This window comes from Callospermophilus lateralis, chromosome 4 (assembly GCF_048772815.1).
Source record: "Callospermophilus lateralis isolate mCalLat2 chromosome 4, mCalLat2.hap1, whole genome shotgun sequence".
Classification (NCBI taxonomy): Eukaryota; Metazoa; Chordata; class Mammalia; order Rodentia; family Sciuridae; genus Callospermophilus; species Callospermophilus lateralis.
Genome location: NC_135308.1, coordinates 49,983,616 through 50,003,070, shown reverse-complemented (window position 1 = coordinate 50,003,070; position 19,455 = coordinate 49,983,616). Strand labels below are relative to the sequence as shown.

At 43.9% G+C, this 19,455-nt stretch overlaps 1 protein-coding gene across 1 annotated transcript in view; it reads right to left on the bottom strand.

Moving 5' to 3' along the window:
* Positions 1-256: 256 nt before the first annotated feature.
* Sfrp1 (secreted frizzled related protein 1) overlaps positions 257-19,455 on the bottom strand; it is a 40,664-nt gene continuing 21,465 nt past the window's right edge. The window contains exon 3 of the mRNA XM_076852475.1: positions 257-579. Within this exon, the coding sequence (XP_076708590.1) occupies positions 257-579 (323 nt within the window). The remainder of the gene's footprint in view (positions 580-19,455) is intronic.

The window sequence follows — 19,455 nt, the reverse complement described above, 5'->3', positions numbered from 1 at the left end:
GCTATTCGGCGCTGCAGATCTTAAAAGCCTTCCTAATCTAAATGGCCCTTTCCTTACCTGGACGTGGCTATACTGGGGTCTGGAGTGTGGCTACCAAGGGAAGGGAATGGGAATCTGCAAGAACAGAGCCAGCTGGGTGGAAACGTCCACTACCAACAGGAGCAGTGTGTGGGAACCACCGGGTTCCAGGGTCGTCCGCTCTTCCCCCGCCCCTCACCCCCACCCACGGCTCCCTCCCCCACCCACCCCGTGAAAATCACTTAAAGACCGACTGAAAAGTGGGGCATTCGTGGTTTTTCATTTTCTTCATGAAGTTTTTGAACTCCTTGTTTTTCTTGTCCCACTTGTGAATGGCCGTCAGCAAGTACTGGTTCTTCACCTTGCGGCCCATGATGAGAAAGTGGTGGCTGAGGTTGTCCAGCTGGTGGCAGGGACAGTCTGCCCCATTCTTCAGGAACAACACCAGCTTCTTCAGCTCCTTCTTCTTGATGGGCCCCAACTTCAGGGGCTTCTTCTTCTTGGGGATAATCTTTTTGTCACCATTTTCTTTTTTCACTTCTTTGATTTTCATCCTCAGTGCTACAGATGATGGGGGAAAAGAAAAAGAAAAGGGAAAAGAAAGCATTTTAGAACACAGTTTTTCATCTAAAACAAAAACCCAAACGCCTGGCTGATGTGGAGAGGAATAGCAAGAAGGAGGCAGTTCTCGAAAACCAAAACCAAAGTCCCAGTCACTCACCATGCCGCTGATTCTGACCCCTAGTTTTATGGAGTCTAAGGGTATCTCAGGAATTGCCATAGGGCACCATAAGACTTTCAAATAAATTTTCATAACTAAATTGTATTTCATTTTTGTAAACCCCAAGTAACTCAGAATATCATACGATGCTTTCAGGGAAGAAAGGGGTCAAACAATCCAATTTCATCCATGCAACCTAATGTTATAAATTCCAGCAAAGAAGAAATCCTACTCTGATTTTTTTTTTTTTTTTAAGAGAAAGTAGATTCAAAAATTCCTTGAAAGTTGGGTCCTATAAATAAGGCAGAGACAATCTGCCTCATCTCACATTCAGCAAGGGAAAGTTAAAGAACGCTTTGAATTATCAGGCTTGGGTGCATTAAATATCAACATCCAACTTCAGCATGGGCAAAATCAGAGTTCTCATGGCTATCTCTCCATGAAAGTTGGATAGCAGGTACCGCTAAGGTCCCCTCACCACTAATCAATCAACCATTTACAAGTACCACTAAGGTTCTACCAACTGAGAAGACCAACACAGACTTAGTGCATTTGACTTTGACTTCCTGACAGACCAGAGCAAGCCCCAGTGAGGTTGTGATAGATAAAACTAGGTGATGGTCTCTCCTCAAACCTAATATGGTACAGGGTTGCTTCTGTTCTCAGTACAACCCCAGCAGAAAGGAAGAATAGGCCTACCCACCAAGTCCATCTCCTCTTTTTTTCCTCTCTACAGACTGTGCCACAACTTGGAGTCTTTCTTGTATGTGGGGACGGTTGTTTTGTTTTGTTTTGTGGTGCTGGGAAGAAACCCAGGGCCTCCCACATGCTGGGCAAGCATTCTACCACTGAGATACACTCCCAGCCCTTAACATTGTTTTTAACCCATGGGCCAGATCCTTCAGTGATGGCCAGACAGGATTCATCGATAAAGACAAGTTAGTATGGAAACACTCAATAAACTGTAGACACGCTAATTATGTAGTGTCACTTTCACAATTGATTCCCCTCTAGAACTGGCCAACCCCAGGTATTTAGAAATTGGAAATCATTTTTCAGGTGCCAGTCACCAGATAATATGGATGTCCTTTGAAATCTTCTTAATTAAAAATCACCAAGGCCCTCTTTTTAATAACCCAATGTTTCCACCTATACTCCATAAGAAGTCAGTGATCATAAAGAAATGTGGCATGCTAGAGAGGGTTCTTTTGCATGTATTTATTCAATTGATCCTAATAACTTCATAAGGAAGGTACAATTATTTTCCCCGATTAAGAGATGAGAAAATAATGTTTGACTTGTTGACTTGCCCAAAGTCATCAATCCTAAACAATATTGGAGTGAGGTGTGGTACTGGGCATTGGACTCAGGAGCACTTGCCCCATTAGCATATTCCCTTGCCCAATGAGCCAAATCCCCAGTCTTCTTTTTGCATATTATTTACAGGGTCTCCCTGAGTTGCTTAGCACCTCACTTTTTGCTGAGGCTGGCTTGAATTTGCAATCCTCCTGCCTCAGCCTCCCAAACCTCTGGGATTACAGGTGTGTGCCACCACGCCTAGCATCAATCCTAAACTTAAACCCATGTGTGTTAGTCAGTTTTCCATCACTGTAACAAATACCTGAGATAGTAAACTTATAAAGAGGAAAGGTGCATTTTGGCTCACGGTTTCAGAGGTTTCAGGGCATGTCAATTGCCCCTATTGCTTTGGTGAGGCAGCACTTAATGGTGGAGGCACGTGGCATAACAATCTTTTCACCTAATGATGGCTGGGAAGCAAAAAGAGAAAGAAAGGAAGAAGAGGGATAGAGGCCCCCAATATCCTCTTTAAGGATAATAGCCTACCTTCCTCCCATTGGGACCCACCTCCTACAGGTTCTACCACCTCCCAGTGGCTCCACAGACTAGGCAACAAGCCTTTGAGACATGGACCTTTGGGGGACACTTATCCAAATGGCAGCACCGTGTCTGATTGTGCACTTTTAATCATGATGCTATCCTTGCTGACTCTGTGGTTCCAAAATTCTTTGTAACAAACCCAAAACTTAAGAGTGCTCATTAAATGGACTGAGAAAATAAGGGAGAGGAATTCAAACACTCTTCCCACATTTTAAAATGGAGTGATGAAAGAGTTCCTGGGGCTGAAAGAGACTACCCTAGCAAAGGAAGAATTGCATTTGCAAAGGCTTTGTTATTTAATATTTAGTTGATTAGAAAACCACACCCTTGGCTAACCCACAAGTAAAAAGAAGGGCAAAAAAAAATCCTAGGAGCAAATCTGTAATGAATGTGTCAAAGTCAGTAAATTAAATCCTCTCCCACTGTTTTCTTTTTCTGACAAAAGGAGTTCCAGATCTTGATGCCTACTTAACTCAAGCCCCATATAATAGCCTGGGCCTGAGAAATGCCTCACCCCAAGGGTGGCAGAAAGGTCAGAACTGGGTATTAATGAGCAGACTGCTCTAGCTGAGGATTAAGACTGACCTCCAAGTTGTCCCAGGCTGCCCAGCACACGGGAGTGATTTGAGCACAGCTTCCCAATGAGTTTGGTTTTTTCACACTCTCTCTCTCTTCCCTGAGTAAGTGACTGCCCAGGGCTTGGCATCATGCTTAGCTCCTATCCCCATAATGGACAGAGCACCTAGGAACCAACAGGTAGGAGTGCAGTGAAGGGGAAGCCTCACCCCAGATATGCCCACACAGGCCCACACCTGGCTCAGTTTCCCTTGCTGCCTTACAAACCTTGAATGAAGTGGTGGTTCAACTGACACAGGACTTCACCTGTTCCAGTGTGTGGTTTACTGAATAAGAAAAATTCTCAAGGGGGTCAAGTGAGGGACCAGCAAGAAGAGACTCATTGCCCAGGCCAAAGCAGAAACAAATCTCATCTCTGCCTCCCCTCTGTGAAACAGAGCAAATAGGAATGGGAGAAAGCACTTGCTATGGTTCAGATCTTAAGAGCACCCCCAAGGACCATGTGTTAAAGACCTGGCACTCCTGGGAGATGGTGAAACCTTTGAGAGGCAGGGCCTAGCAGGAGGTGTTTAAGTCATTGGCGGAGGTGGGGGCGGGGCAAAGACTTGGGGGGAGGCATGTTCTTGAAGGGGATTATTGGACTCCAACTCCTTCCTCTTCTGCTGCTTTTTATTTCCTGGTCTTGAGGCCAGTGGTTTTGCTCTGTCATGTGTTCCTGCCATGATGTGCTGCCTCACCCAAAGCAATAGAGCCAAATGAACATGCACTGGAATCTCTAGAACTGTGATCCAAAATAAACCTTTTCTCTTTATAGTAACAGAAAGCTGGCTAATACAAAATTGATCAAAGAAAGACTTCAAAAGGTAAAGCAACGGAGTAAGAACAATTCTGCTCCTCTCCTTAGACCCTCCAAAAGGTGACCCAGGTTATTAGATAAGTCCCAAGCTACTTCCCAAAGTCTAAAGCTTGAAATCAAGTGTTTCTACAGCAGTGACCAGTACATCACCTGGAGAGACTAATGGGTGTACTACCTGATAATGTAGGAATCCTCTTTTCTGCAGAGGAGTGAGCCATTATTCACTGAGTAGCCACCATGAGTTAAGCTGTATAGATAAACATAGGATGGGTGCTCTGCTTGTGACTCCTTGTTTATTATAGCAACCATGCTACATAGGCATCATTAGTATCTTATTACAATGGCAGCACAAGGCCACAAGCTGCATGAGACACAAATTGCAAGAGACATAATCAGGATTAGAACCCACACCTAAACCTATAGAGTATACTCTCTCCTACTGTACCAGGACTCAGTTTAAAATATTGCTTCAGTGGAAACTATTTCATTCTTTTGATTGTGTTGCTTTTAATCACAACTCAAATCAAAAATTAATGTTTCTTTGCCATGACCATGTAAAGGAATTTAGTTTACATAGGTGGGGGAACGGTGAGGGGAGAAGGGAAATCAGATGATGGAAATGTGTTATGCATTAGACTCTTTACTTCTTGCCATTTGGATCACTTTCTATTTTGAGGTGGGGAAAATAGGGAAGAGGGAACATATGGCCAGAAATTGCTAACATCTTTCCATCATGCAAGGGTTTATTTCAGGGATGCAGATTACCAGCAATGTTTGGATAGGCAATTACTTGTCTAAGGTTGATTTCTTGTGCCTTATTGATGTATCTGCACCCCCCACCATGCCACACCCAGGCACTACAGGGACAGGGTGGGTGATGGCCCAGGGATAGCCAGGAGCTGACCACCACTGCCTCCCCAGTCCACCATGCTGACATGGCTAGATCGCAGGGATTTCATCCCTGGCTGAGCCCACAGTGCCAATGGTGGCAGAAATTAGGGAGAAGTGGGGACAACAGCTGACCAAAGTTCTGGGTCCTAGATTCTGTGTGACCTCAAAATCTGGTTTTAAACACCTGGTGTTTCAGTTTCCCATCTGAAAGGTATACAGCACAATCTGACCACTAGCCTGGCAAAACTACCATCCAGAGGATCCCAGGCTAGGCAAAACTGAGAAACCATCTCAGTTCATCCCCGGCATTGTCTCTACCCTAGATTTGTTCTTCCCTCCCATCATCATGTGCCTGGCTCACTCTGATGGATAACACTACATCTAAACTCCATCTCAGACCCTTGATCTCAGTTACCTGTAACAGTTGGAGAATGAACTAAAACAAAACAAAATACCTTAACAACTTAACATCCCCTAAGGGTAAGATATTATTCCCACCTATCTATTACTGTCAGCAAGAATTCAGAGACCCGGAAACCTTAAAAGCTAAAAATTTGCAGCTGCAATTAGGGACTTCCGGGTCTTTCTCAGCCATCTGAAAACAAATAATCCCTTACGGTTGAGTAGATCATTAAAGCTTCATTGCATTTTCAGTCACTCAAACCATATTTTTTGCTCACAAATTGTACTTCCTTGATAGCCTTCCCACAAAGTTTGGCCATATTTCTGAGGCTGAGATGAAAATCAGAAAAGTCATTCCACTCATCCCAAACCCATACTTTCTTCAAACTATCGATTCCTCCTGACTTTCCTGCTTTCACTAATGGAACCACCATTCTTCCCATAACCTAGACACAGTGCTTAGACACAAGGCAGACACTGGCCAGGGGCCAGCCATTTATATAACCAATAATCTGAAATTTCTGTAGGGATCTTAAAAGAAGATGATGGGGAAAGTAAGAATGGGGCTGAGTTACGAATCAGACTTGTGACTCATCTGATTATAGATAACAGTTACAATGAAGGGTATAGAGAAAAGAAGAAAAAAAAAAAAACAAGGAAGCAAAACCTTGCTGGAGTGACAGCAAGGAGAAAAGTTGTTGTAAAAGTCATCAGATGCAAAGATTTTTTAAAAAGAAGAAGAAGAAAAGAAAGAAAGAAAGAAACCAGGAAGCCCAGTGTCACAAAAGCCACAGGAGGAAGCAGTTTTAAATGAAGGTGATGCCCCTCAACCCCCAAAGCTGAAGAAGTTTGAATCTGAAATTAGGTCACTTGACTTGATGATTAGGGTCACTGGTGCCCTATGGAAGGCCAGGATCTGAAGGGGCCAGGGTGAATTCCAGAGAGCTAAAAACCAACTGGAGGTAAAAAAAAAACAAAGGCATGCCATACAGACAACCACTAGACTCCTGGAAACCTACAGAGTTACCACTGGCCACTTTTGGCCAAACAGATTGAGCATGTACAATCATTTCCATTCCTTCCTGAAATCAATTTAAGATTATAGTTTAAAAAAAGTTATAAACATAGGCACAAAAATGGTAAGGGAAACAAGAATATATCAACAACATTTTGTATACCAGAAAGCAAATGGATGATGGAACCTGGCTTGCCAGAGAAAATAAATGCTGAAATCTAACTAGTTACAAGAGAGATGCCAGGAAGAATCAAGCTGATCCACACTGCAGGATCCAGAAGTGGTCATGGACTGGGGCCACTTGCATACCAGTGTAGAGGTAATATTAAACATGAGGACTGGTATGAAGTCTGTATAGGGACATTTAGATCCACTCCCCTGAGTCATGAATCCAAGAAAACATTCCCTTACCAGCTTCAAGAGTAGCCAATAGGTTTACCCAATACAGAAGGTTTAAACCAGGAACATAGGAAGAAGGGTGGTAAAGTGCTACACAGACCCCAAAGGGGTAAGTGAAAATCTGCACAGTAAAAAGTGAGACCCTCAGATCTTAGGAAACTACATTTATATCACCCAGGCAAAAGACTGAATGCTTTTCCTCTAAAGAAGCTAGTTGCTCCAAAGGAAAGACATATGGGCCCTCACCCTAACCCCGCAAGAAAACCTCCAAAATGAGGCCCAAAACTCATAGGCCCTGCATATAAACAAACAGCTTCCAATTTCATACCTCACTCTTAAATTCAAATTCAGTCAAAATTGGTAGGATTTAAGGAAAGTTTCTAAATGTGAATGGTGGAGATCAAAACATTCCAAACAAATAGAAAAAAAAATTCTTTCAGAAATAACAGAGACAATGCAACAATCATGAGAAAACTTTTAAAAATGATAGTATTAGATAAGATACTACATTCATAAAACAAGAACAGAAGCTATTAAAGAGAACCATCAGAGAACAGGAGAGAATACTTAGATATTTAAAATATAAGATGAAAACTAAAAAAATCAATACAAGTGCTTTAAAATGGGATTGAAGAAATTTCCTGAAAAACTGATCAAAATGACCAAGAGAGAAGAAATAGAAAAAAAGAGAAGACACAGCATATATCTAAGGATCTGAATAAAAAGTATTATAGGAAGACAGAACCAAGAAAATTAATGGGAAAAAATATCAAAGAAATAATACAAGAAAGTTTTCTATAAACGAAGAACATGAGTTCCCAGGTTAAACAGTATCCAACACATGAACCATGACATTTAGAAACTTCTAGAGAAGAGGAGAATATATATCTAATACAAAGGATCAGGCATCAGAATGGCAGGCACTAGATTTCTCAATAGCCAGCATTAGAGAACTATAAGATAATGAATGAATGTCTGCAAAATTCCTAAGGGCCAGGGGTGTAGCTCAGTGGCAGAACACTCTCCTAGCATGTTTGATCCTGGGTTTGATCCCCAGCACCCAGTACCATTTAAAAAAAAAAAAAAATTAAATGAATAAATAAATAAAATCCCAAAATTTGACACTGGGCTGAATATATCAATCAGCATATGAGAGTAGAATAAAAATATCTTCAGGTATTACAGGATTAAAAACAAAATTATCTCCCATGTAGCTTAAGAATCTATAAAAATGCAGAAGTACATAAGAACAGAAAGTATTCAAGCAAGATCAAACATAAAAAAGGCAAAAAGAAGGCTTAGAATGTTTTTCCATAACAGTTGCAGAGCAGGCTTAAAGCTCAATCAATCCAAATTGAAACTGAGGCAAGAGGGCTCAGGCAGAGGGTCTGAATGAAAAATCTTCCAGAAAAAGCAGAGACCGAATTCACAACATGAACATAAAAAATAGGACAAATAAAATTAGACTATTAGTATCTCAAACACACACCCACACATACACAGGTGAAAAGAAACGAAATATAAATGCAGTATACTTAATGGCTTGGCTACAAATGATAGCTGCATAACTCCAATAAATTAAAAATTGAATATCAACTCAGTCAAAGTATGTTACAACTACAAAGGAGAAATAGTGCAAGGGAGAGAAATCTTTAACTTCAATAACAGAAATATCATTAAATAATGTCTAAACATTAAAATCAAGAAATCAAACAACTTATATGTCATATATTCGCTCCAGTTTGCTAAATACCGCATGAAATTGCTAAAATAGTTGAAAATTATTATTTTTGGGTCATGTGAATTTGGGGTGAGAAGGCATGGGGTAATGAACTGCAATTTTTTATTAAAAGCCATTTATTCCTATTTGACTTTCTAAACTGAATTTATTTGGAAGCAAAAATACTTTGTTTTTTAAAAGTTTATAGTCCAATAAATTATAAAAATATAAATGAATCACAAAATGTTAGATCATTAAAGAAACAAGAGATTACATTTTCAGGCCATCCATTCTCCAGTCAACTGGAGCAACTTGAAACTTCTTAGGGATTTTGAGTAAGAATTCTGCTTTTTCAACCTTTTGGGTTTTTTTGGTTTGGGGGGGGTTTTGTTTTGTTTTGTTTTGTTTTAAGGGAACGAGAGAAAACCTGCAGATCTAGTCAATCCCCATCAAGTTTCAGACTTAAAAAAAAAATTAGGTTAGAGTGTAGAATGTGGATTATTTACTTTTGAACTAGAAGGGACATTAAACTTCTTTGGGATGATGCTCAAAAGTAACTTGCCAAGGTTATACAGCTGGAGGTTCTCACAGCTGTGACTCCCACCTACTTCCTTGCTCCTCTGTCTGGAATGTTAGTAGTGAGTAGGAAAGTAAGAGGAGATGAATAGAGTCCCAGCAACTGTGGGGACACTGCACCAACCCTTGGGTACATTCTCTCCAATAGATGCCAATGAAAAACTCAACCAGGGGCACATACTAGACTGCACATCTTGATTCTGAAGAGATTTGCTTTTTTCCTAAATGGCTTTCTCTTTCAGAGAGGTCCAAAGATTCCGAATAGATGACTTGAGGAGGAGGGAAAGCCAGTCACAGAGACAGGTAATCTCTTTACAAAGTGGCTTTTCACCAGCCAAAGTCAGCCAGCCACTTGAATTAGGAAGGGCACACAGATGGGCAACCCATCAGCCTGAAGACCCGGCCTATAGCCCTCCTACCACACGAAGCCTCCACGTGAAAGAGTCTATTCAGATAACAAAGCCGCGCTAAGCTATGAAGACAGAGGGACCCTATTTTCTGCTTCCTCTGCATGGTTCACAAATCTTGGGTGGGCAACCCCAAGGCCCAAGGCAGAAAGCACCATCCTCAAATCAACTGTGCAAATGAGACTGGGGAACAGTGCTGGGTAAGGGCCCTTGGCTCTGACAGACTGCTGCTTCTTTCCAACACTCAGCAGAGGGTCTGGGCACCATGGAGAGCTGGCTTTGAGGCATTAGGGCCCAAATGAGTCCTAGTGACAAAGGCCTCCTGATGGCAGCTTAGCGGAACCCTCTGTTCCCAGCAGGAGCTGGTGTTTGGCATCATTAATTCGCTTAGCAGAGAAAGGAGTTGGCACTTTGTCACAATAACTCAGACTCCCTCCCCTGACCACAAACCACATGCTGCATATTTACATGCATTTACTGACTATAGCTCATACATTACAGAAAAAAATATACCTAAAAAGATTGAAAGCAGCTTTTTTTCCCCTCTTATCTATAAGAAGCAGATGTAGAAAATGCTTTTAAGTGACTCTTTTGAGGCAAATTATTAAATTGAAGTTGTCCTGTTTTCTGGATCCTGGACACCTTAGGGAAGTGGTCAGGCAGGAGGGTAGAGGTGGCAACTTTACATGCTCCCCCAACACTCAACACACACACACACACACACACACACACACACTCACACAAACACACAAGCAGCATCAATTTCAACCATCCAGAATCCCACTGCCTAACTGCTTGACATTGTGGATTGTGTTAAATCCCTACTGATTTAAGCTAATAGTGCAAAACAAAAACCCACTTTGAGAGCAAAGTACTGCCCTGTGTGATTTTATCTGGGAAAGCATGTGTGTTGGTGGCACTGGTAGCAAGGGCTTGGGTCTCGCAGGACAACAAAGTAGAGCTCTGGTTCTTCCCTTCCCAGGGCACTCCATCACCACCTCCACCTGCCAGCTCCCAACCCCTAAGCAGGAGACAGAGGAGCAGTGAAGAATCACTTAGAGTCCACCATTGGGATGGACTGAATCATGGCTCCAAGTCCAGGCAAATCTGCCAAGGAAAACAGATGTTCCTACCATGGGGTCACTGGTTTTCCATCTCTTTTCATTCTACCTCCTGGTGTTCACCCAAATGGCAAGCTGAAGTGTGAGATGGTCTCTCAGAAGGATAAAGATGTGGAGTGGGAAAGTGGGCTTCAGAACTAATGAACTGGAAAAGCCATGAGTTGCTCCCCCAGCTCTGAGAGATGCTTCAGGTCTGACTTGAGCACCACCAAAATCACATGTTAAAAATGCAGATGGCTGAGGTCCACCCCTGAGTGTCTGATTCAGAAGCAATGGGATGAGGGCCAAGAATTCACATTTCTAACAGGTTCTCAAGAGAAGTTGATGCTGCTGAGCTGGTGACCACATTTGAGAACCACTGGTTTAAAGGGTTGGAGGGTGGGGATAGGCTGGGCTCTTTCTTCTGAAATGTGCTGCCTGTTGGCTATCAGAGCCTTTGTTTTCTGACTTTGCAAGTATCGATAGCTATGAATAACCTTGGTTATTCACAGTGGCACATTTTAAGGACTCTTTCTTGAATGATGTTTAAACAATCCAGGGACTCAGGGCAGCCCCTCAAATTCACAGAAGTTGAGACTGATGGCAGGAAGATCAGCATAGCATGTCCAAGAACCCAGCTGACCCCGGGCAATGTGGTGTAGCACCATTTACAGAATTGCTAAGGATTGTGAGACACCAGTTGCATAGCTATTGATACTTGCAAAGTCAGAAAACAAGGCTCTGATAGCCAACAGGCAGCACATTTCAGAAGAAAGGATCCCAAATCCATAGTCAGCAGATGCCTGCTGACTAAACCCATTACTAACTTTTTGTATAAACTTGAATGAATCACTTCACTTCCGTGGATCTTAGTGTAGCCGTTTTCAAAACAAATGTGTTAGGCAAGTCATCTCTATTCCCATACCATCACTGGCAATCTAAATCTAAATCTTCATATTTCCTTCTTCTGTCTTTGAAATTCAATATTGAAGCCTAGGCCATCCAAGAGGAGGGAAAAAAAAAAAAAAAACCTTGTCTGTTCGCATCATCCAAATACTTCATTTGCATGTACCTCAGCCCAGACCCAATAGCACTGGTCTTGGTCATGAAGCTGTCTAAACACAAGGACAACCCCAAAGAAGGACCTGAAACACTTGAAGCATGTCTAGCAGGCTGTATGCCATCTCATTTGACAGATAGCAAGAAGAGATCTAGAGCAAGTGCTGCATCCCCCACCCCCCTTGAGATGGGATACCCCTGAAGAAGCTGTGAATCCAGTGCCCCTGCACAGTGGCTGCCATGGGCACACCTCAGCTCTTCTCCTTCTATTATTTTCTCAGTCCAGTTCATTTAAAGGCAGAGAGTACACTGCAGGTAAAATGTATGCTTTTCCTCCCCATTCTTCAACACAAGCTATAGTCCATCTTCCCCAGGAAGCCCCTAGCCAGTTCCAGTCTTGACCTTCATGGCCTTCCCTGTCTCAACCTTTGCATGATAATTTCCCAGGTGTACCTTCTATGTCCTCCTCCCCACTGCAGGTTCCTGCCAGCCTTATTCATCTCTGTGCAGGAATAGTGCAATGCCTTACCAAGGAAGGGTTTCTCACACTGACCCTTTCCATTTCTGAGGGCTTTCTAGGTATAAAATGATTCAGAGAGGGAGACATTCCAGTGATTCATCATAAACTTCTGTTAAGAAAGCTAAAGAAGTTGTTTATGCCCCAAATCCCTCATTCGAACCATCATTCAATTCTTTCTATATCCAAGCCCACCAAACCGCTCAGAGTGTCCCAATCATAGGTTAAGTTCCTTCTTGCTCATTCACACACCTGACCATGCCTATCTATTCAACTTTCTACACTTACATTTTCTTTCCCTTTTATTCTTTTTTTCAGCCCTTCTGGGTTTTATGCTAATAGCAGGGATGCTGGGAAGATGAGGTTGCCTTGGCAGCCTGCCCCAATTTTGACCCTTGGCAAGCACCAAAGTCCAGACTGGGCCCACGACACATAAATTCCCATCCATCAGACAGGCAGGCCTGGGTTCACTGCAAACCTGGAGACAGTTATAAAAAGGGGACAGAACACACATGACTCTCCTATCTATCACCCACCCTGCAAAGGCCCACCAGAAACAGACACGTCAGGTTGGACAACAACATGCACCAAACAGGACGGATGTTCCTATAATTTCTTGGAGGTGAAATCGGTCTTGGCCTGAAATGGATTTGTTTGAAGCCAAGAACCTAAAAAGTGAACTGTAGCAGGCACCAGCCCTGTCTCAAGGCTGGCACTGTCCCTGTTTACTAGAGTTCCTCTTCTCTGCCAAGCTTGGCCGGCCCGCATCCAGGGCAGCCATGGCTATCAGTATTGAGCTGAATATCCTTCTGGGTCCTCTGCTTCTGGGTCCTCTGACCCTCATTGAGTCTTTTCTCTCTCAACCCATCCGAACTCTCACTCACAAATAACACTGCAGGGATTCTGAGAACCTAAGAACTGAAAGAAAGCAAATAGTTTAGGAAAAATGAAGGCAACACAAACTCATAAACCCCCAACTTTGCTCTCCTTTCCTGCTTCTTCAAGACAGCCACCTATTGAAAAGAAATAAACACAAAGCTTCCTATGGCTCTGGAGGCTGCTGACCCATGGGACCACATTGGCCCCAGGAGAGGGACAACTCCACAGAGACCTGCATGAAGTCGAGTGGTACAGCAAAGACTCAGTAACAACAGAGGGACCTGCAAGAGCCCATGACACCTACTGGGCCAACATTCAGGCTCAATTCTCAATGCACACCTACTGTTCAGAAGGCAAATGCTTTCTAGGTATACTGACCAAGTTCCTAGCTCCAAAACTAACAGCTTTTCTTTTAATGGATCACAGTACCCTCCATGTATAGCACTTCTCTTCCTATTGAAGACAGGCAAAATCCAGGATTAGGGTGATGGCTGAGTACCACGGGACAGTCCTGTGAGCCCCCAGATCCCCCAGTGGGAGTGTCATTACTGATTTACAGAGTCAACCCTCAGAGCTGGACCCCCACTTCCCCTGAGTTCCTCTTCCCTGTTCTCCTGCTACGGGCCCAAGGCTCCTGCATCCTGTGCAAGGGCTTCCACCCCACACGGGGAGTGGGGAGGGGTCTGGGGGTTTTCTCCAAGTTTTTGTCCAAGGCCCCCAGTGATTTCACCCCCTTTATGTTCCCACCTCACAGACCTCACCAGCAAGCTCCCCATCACAAAGCCAAAACATCCAGGATGCCAGGCAGGCCCTTCATGGAGGTGCAAGAGGAACAGGGTAGCAGCATCTCTCACTTTCTCAGCATGGGATGATGACTGGTACAGCCACAGGCAGGGGACCATGGAAGACAAATGTCACCTTGCACACAGTCAGAGCTACAATACTAGCAAAGTCACTTCAGAACACAAAATGTTCAAGCTGTTGGCCACCATCTAAAGACTTCAGACAAGTGGTGAGTGGGAGGGCATCCTGACAACTGTCACATGCTGTACAGACACCAGGACAAGATTACATCTTGTGGACAGATGTGTATACAGACACATTATATAAATAACAGCCGTGGTGCCAATTTGTCACAAATGGTGGGTCTGCTATGAAACCATGCTTCAGATAGCACACGCTATGGCCAATGATCATCATAGCCCATGTGCAGCATTCAGAGTCACACCCTCAGGGATGAAGAATTTTGTTGACACGGCCAGTTGAGAAAAAAGCATCCTCAAGATCTAGGATTCTTTCCCAAGGTATTGCAGTCTACCTTGACCGTGATCCCCCAGAGTATCTGGCAAGTGCGTATCTGTGCTTAATAATCAACAAATAAATAAAGAATTTTTAAAGGGTCCTTATTTGTCTGAAGAGTTTGAAATGAGCTGCTGGGGCAATAAGAACACTAGAAACCTTTAGAGCATTCAGTGCCAGGGGCACAGTGGGGTCCCCTCTTGTCATCCTGTTAAGCCTGCTTTCTGGGCCTTTTGCGGTAACTATCAGTTGCCCTATCTATGTCTGAACCTCACTGTCCCTGCCTTGGCTGCATGGCAGATATCCTGTCACCCCAAGTGGTTAGATGTGCATACCTCAGGGCTCTGGATTTGACTCCACTCACAAAGCCTGGCCGTGATATTAGAAATTAGCTCTTGTCACATCCTCTTGGCCCCAGAGTCTAAACTGCAGAGTCCTGCCATATTCTAAACAGCTCTTTGCTTCCCAGTAGGTACCAGAAGCCAGAGTCTGCCAGTTGTGACGGCATACCTTGGGTTACTATCACATACCTACAATTTCCTCCACCAAATAAATTTTAAATAGATAGATAGACATATAGATAGATAGATAGGTTGATTGATTTATGCCTTTAATCTATATTTTATTCATTCATTCATTTACTTTATTTTCCTTACTTTCTATCTCATTTTTAAGTACTGCTCTGCCTTCAGAAGACGCAGAGAAACACAAATATTTTTTTACTCTAATTAGGCCAAAACAACTCCAGCTTTAGAAATTTGGATTCTTTTTCCTACAGTCTCTCAAGAAGCTCTCTGTAACTGTCTATCATCTCATTCTTTTTTCACCCCATTCCCAAAAGCATGAAAATTCCAGGCCACCCAACACATAGAAGCACTGCTTAACATAGATTTTTGCTTTTGATGACATGACTTCTTTTAAAACATGTATTCCAGTTCTGTTTCTCCCTCTCTTTCTGGCACAAAGATTTCAAGATCTTTATTTGCTGAGCTTCAGGACACCGTCACATCTTTGCTGCTTTTTTCCTTGGTTACAACAAAAAGCACTTTCCCTTGATGAGCGCTACAATGAGAGAGACTACCAGGTAGGTATCCTTACTTCTCCTCCTTGTCTCCCTTCAAAGTCTGTGGATTCTCCCTTTCAAATGAGAGTGAAAGGATTGTCAGGCCTTTTCCTGGAACTATGTCAAGTCCTCTATGTCAGACAGACTTGGAGACTAGACAGGAAACCCAGAGAAATCATCCTTGCAAATGCAACAGGTAAACACCAGATGGCTTTTCAGCCATTCTCAAGATGCACTGAAAAACAAATCCAATTTCAGGATCAGAGGAGCAGACCAAAATCAGCAACTGAGCTTGCAAAAACCTCCCACATCAGCACTAATTTTTATGGAATTAAAAACATCCAGGTGAGTTGGCACACACTTATAATCCCAGCAGCTTGGGAGACTGAGGCAGGAGGATTGTGAGTTCAAAGCCAGCTTTAGCAACTTAGCCAGACCCTTTTTTAATGCAGGGAGAAGTACTACGTAAATATATTAAAGAGCTGTTGATCAGAGCAAAGCTCCACAGCTGCTGAAAGCATTTACCAGGGACCCTTAGCATGGCAGTGGGTGCAGCTCTATAGGAGCTGGGCTGGAAATACCCAGGGATCTCCAGATTGGCTAACAGCAATGGAGACAACAGCTCAAGGCAGCAGCAAACAAGGCAACCTCAGAGATCTTGGCTTCAACCTATAGGGGGTACAGTAGCTGCTCATTTAATGGAGCCACAAAGGGCAGCACAGGGAGTAGAGTCTCCACTACCCTAGAGACCGCACAAAGCCCTTCATGAGCAACTGAAGAACTCAAACAAGTGCAGGTTAATAGGCTAACATTGGTTTGGGTAAAAATGACATCATTTCTACCCATAGGCTACAAGGCCAGGGACATTTTGGTAAAAAACTGATGTTAAGTGCAGGGAGAAAGTTCAGAGTGCATTTCTCATTGAATAATTGCTGTCTTTCTTCCCTGAGGTCAGACACTCTTCCATATATCCCACAGATGTGCCCCAAGAGTAAGCAATGGCCACACCAACCAGCCTTGGGTCCCTCCTCTTACTACCTAGTGGCTCATGGTGGCTGGTCTTCTATAATGGAGTCCATGGTAAGATTTCCCTCAAAGAAAAGAGGCTGCTTAATGGCCTGAGTGTATTTAAAAGATGCCATTGTTTTTCTTCTGCTCCTGGGGGTTCAACCCAGACTCATGCGCATACTAAGCATGCTCTCTGTACCACTGAGTTACATACACCCCCAGTTTAAAGAACACTAACTTGGGACAAATATGCAGATCTTTCAAGCAGCATGGAATTTAAGAGGCCATGTAACCAGAGTCTCATTTTATAGAACAGAACACCGAGGCCCAGAATAGAAATGAGACCACCTATCACTCAGGCATTAGCAGCCAAGCAGACCCAGGACAGACCCCTGAATCCCCAGGCACCATTGCTCCCTTCCCTTCATCCCCTACACTTTTTCCTCTTATATTTTCCTACATGTGCACATGCACACACATGCACACACATGCACAGTCCCTGAAGTCCCTTAGATTGCAGTCCCAAAGGCTCAAACTGCCTCCCCCACCCCCTGCTCCCTCCTTCTCTAAATGCAAGCAGTCCTCTCCCTATTTCAATGCCAGAACAAAGTGCCAAACCCCAGAAAACAAAGCTCCACTCCAGCCTGAAGAAGTACAACCCCAGCTCGTTATCAGATAAATCATTTCCTGAAAGAAATATGGCTGTAATAGAAGAGGAGAGCCATGTCCATAGGCCCCTCCACAGTCCTCCCAGCCCTCTCACTTCAGGGAGAGCCTGGGCAGAGCTGCCCTGGGCCCCTCATTCCTCCCAGGACCATTCATCAGACAAAGAAGCAGGCTGCAGTCTCGGGTCCAATTCAGAAACCATTCACTGAGCTCCCCTGCGGCTCATCCAGCAGGTATGTCCCTGCCCTGTCTTCCAAGCATCCAGAGAAGGCAAAGACCTAGCACAGATGAAAGTGCTCACAGCACCACCAGAGAAGCAAGCCCAGGAGGCCACCAATGACCTCACCAGGTCACCTCAGAAGTCTTGTGCTAGAGTTTGGGGAGGCTGTGCCCCTCTGACCCTGCTGCCACCGGGAACTTCCAGGTTGAGAACTCCCTAAAAAAAAAAAAAAAAAAAAAAGAAGAAGAAGAAGAAAAGAAAAGAAAAGAAAATCTTCCAAATACCAGCCCAATCCAGGTTTCTCATTCTGAGGAACCTGGATGGCAAGGAGGAGAATACATGCCTTCAGCTGATCCAAACCAGATTCCTCACACCATCCAATTCCCAAAGAGCATCAGGAAAGGGAGCCGGGATGGGGAGAATGAGCAAAAGAACAGGAAAGCTCCCCCATGCTTCCCTAGGCTTGCCTGCTCTTGACTTTGAGCAACCATTCCAAACAGGGAAATCTGCCAGGAGATACATTAAGTCTGTAAGAGAAGAAGGCTCCAGGCAAAGAGCTGTCAGTCACAGGGAAAAATCAACACAATATATTGATTCTACTCTTTTCTCAGCGAAGGGCAGCCTCATGCTCAACCCTCTCACCACCTCCCCCACCCTATCACACACAACTGTAAAGGGGAAAAAAAATTTTTTTTTTCAAACTCACAAGGAAAACTGATACCCAGGGAAGCACAAGGAGTGGGGGGTGGGGGGGTCCAGGTGCTTTTGCTTGCATGAAGGACAGAGTGGGGGAAGGATGCAGGAAGCCATCCAATAGGCCCCCTTCCTGGCAACTGGACAGCTGTTCCCCAGAGTCATGATCATTAGAAGGCTCAGAGCCGCCTAGTCTTCATCTGCAAGTCTCAGAACCCATACCTTCTGGTATTGCACATCCAGGTGTTGTTACTTTTCTCATCGAAGAGGTCTGTCTACTTGTGAGGCCAGGGGCTGAAGAAAAACACACTTTAAGGATAGGATTTCTATACTGCCAGTGATCTCATGAGCTGGAGGACCCCATTTACTCCTCCATCTTCTCCAAGAAAATCATCTTACATCCCCCTTGAGAAGAAAGTTTCACCCACCAACACATCCGCCACTGTGTAGAAGTCACCCACCAGAAGACACACCGCAGGTGCTTGGGAAATCCTTGAATCATGGGATTTGAAGGGTTAGAAGGGACTTTTTGCATCATACTTTCTGGCTTCTAACAAAGGCAGTTCTCTCGGGTATCACAGACGAGAGGCCATTGTACCTCTGTATAATTCTTGTGGTGCAGCCCCCCCGGATGACCAGACAGCCCATCCCCTTTGTTGAACAGAGTTTTATTGCTGCAACAAGTCAAGTCCTATCAGCTATGCAGAATAAGTATTCTCTTTGCTGGATTAGACAGATTCGGCTCTCTCAATTTTCATCCTGACATTTGTAATCCTGAGAGGTAGACATCCTGAAGCATGCAGGCTCATCCATTTGAAGAGAAGATGTGAGATTGCCAAGCCTAGAAACTGGAAAGGAGTCAACCTAACACTGCCATGTGTGGAAACCAGGGACCTGGTAGCTTACTTTGTCCTCCTCACAGATCCTGCCTATACAAAATATCTGCCGTCAGCCACCAGAAGCTAAAGGAATGCAGAGTGCTCATTCTGCACGCTTAGAACTGGGTCAGAGGAAGAGCACTGAGAATGTTGATAAAAGCACTAGTCATTTGTTACAAAAGATTGACGGTCTCCAGGCATGTACATCTGCCCCAAGGTCTGCTGTGGGTACTGTCCCCTCTTGGAGGGCAAGGTCTCCAGTTTAGATCCTCTTAGCCTCCTCTCCTACCCAGTGCTTTCAATCTGATTCTTCTGTTAATATCAGCTCCCCTCAAGGACCCACAAGACATGCATACGGTTAGCTCAGCCTCTATTTTAATAAGCCTCAAAAATTCTTTTTAAGCTCCTCTAAGAAAAACATTACCATGAACCAGCTCCTGCTTAAAGAGGAAGCCTTTTGTGGGGATGCCAAGAAGAATTATAAGATGGCACCTTGTGACTCAGCCTCCACAGGATGAGTAACATGCTATATATAAACTGGACTTTGTAGTTTCCAGGATGCCAATACAATCTATAGGGTTCAAACATCAGCT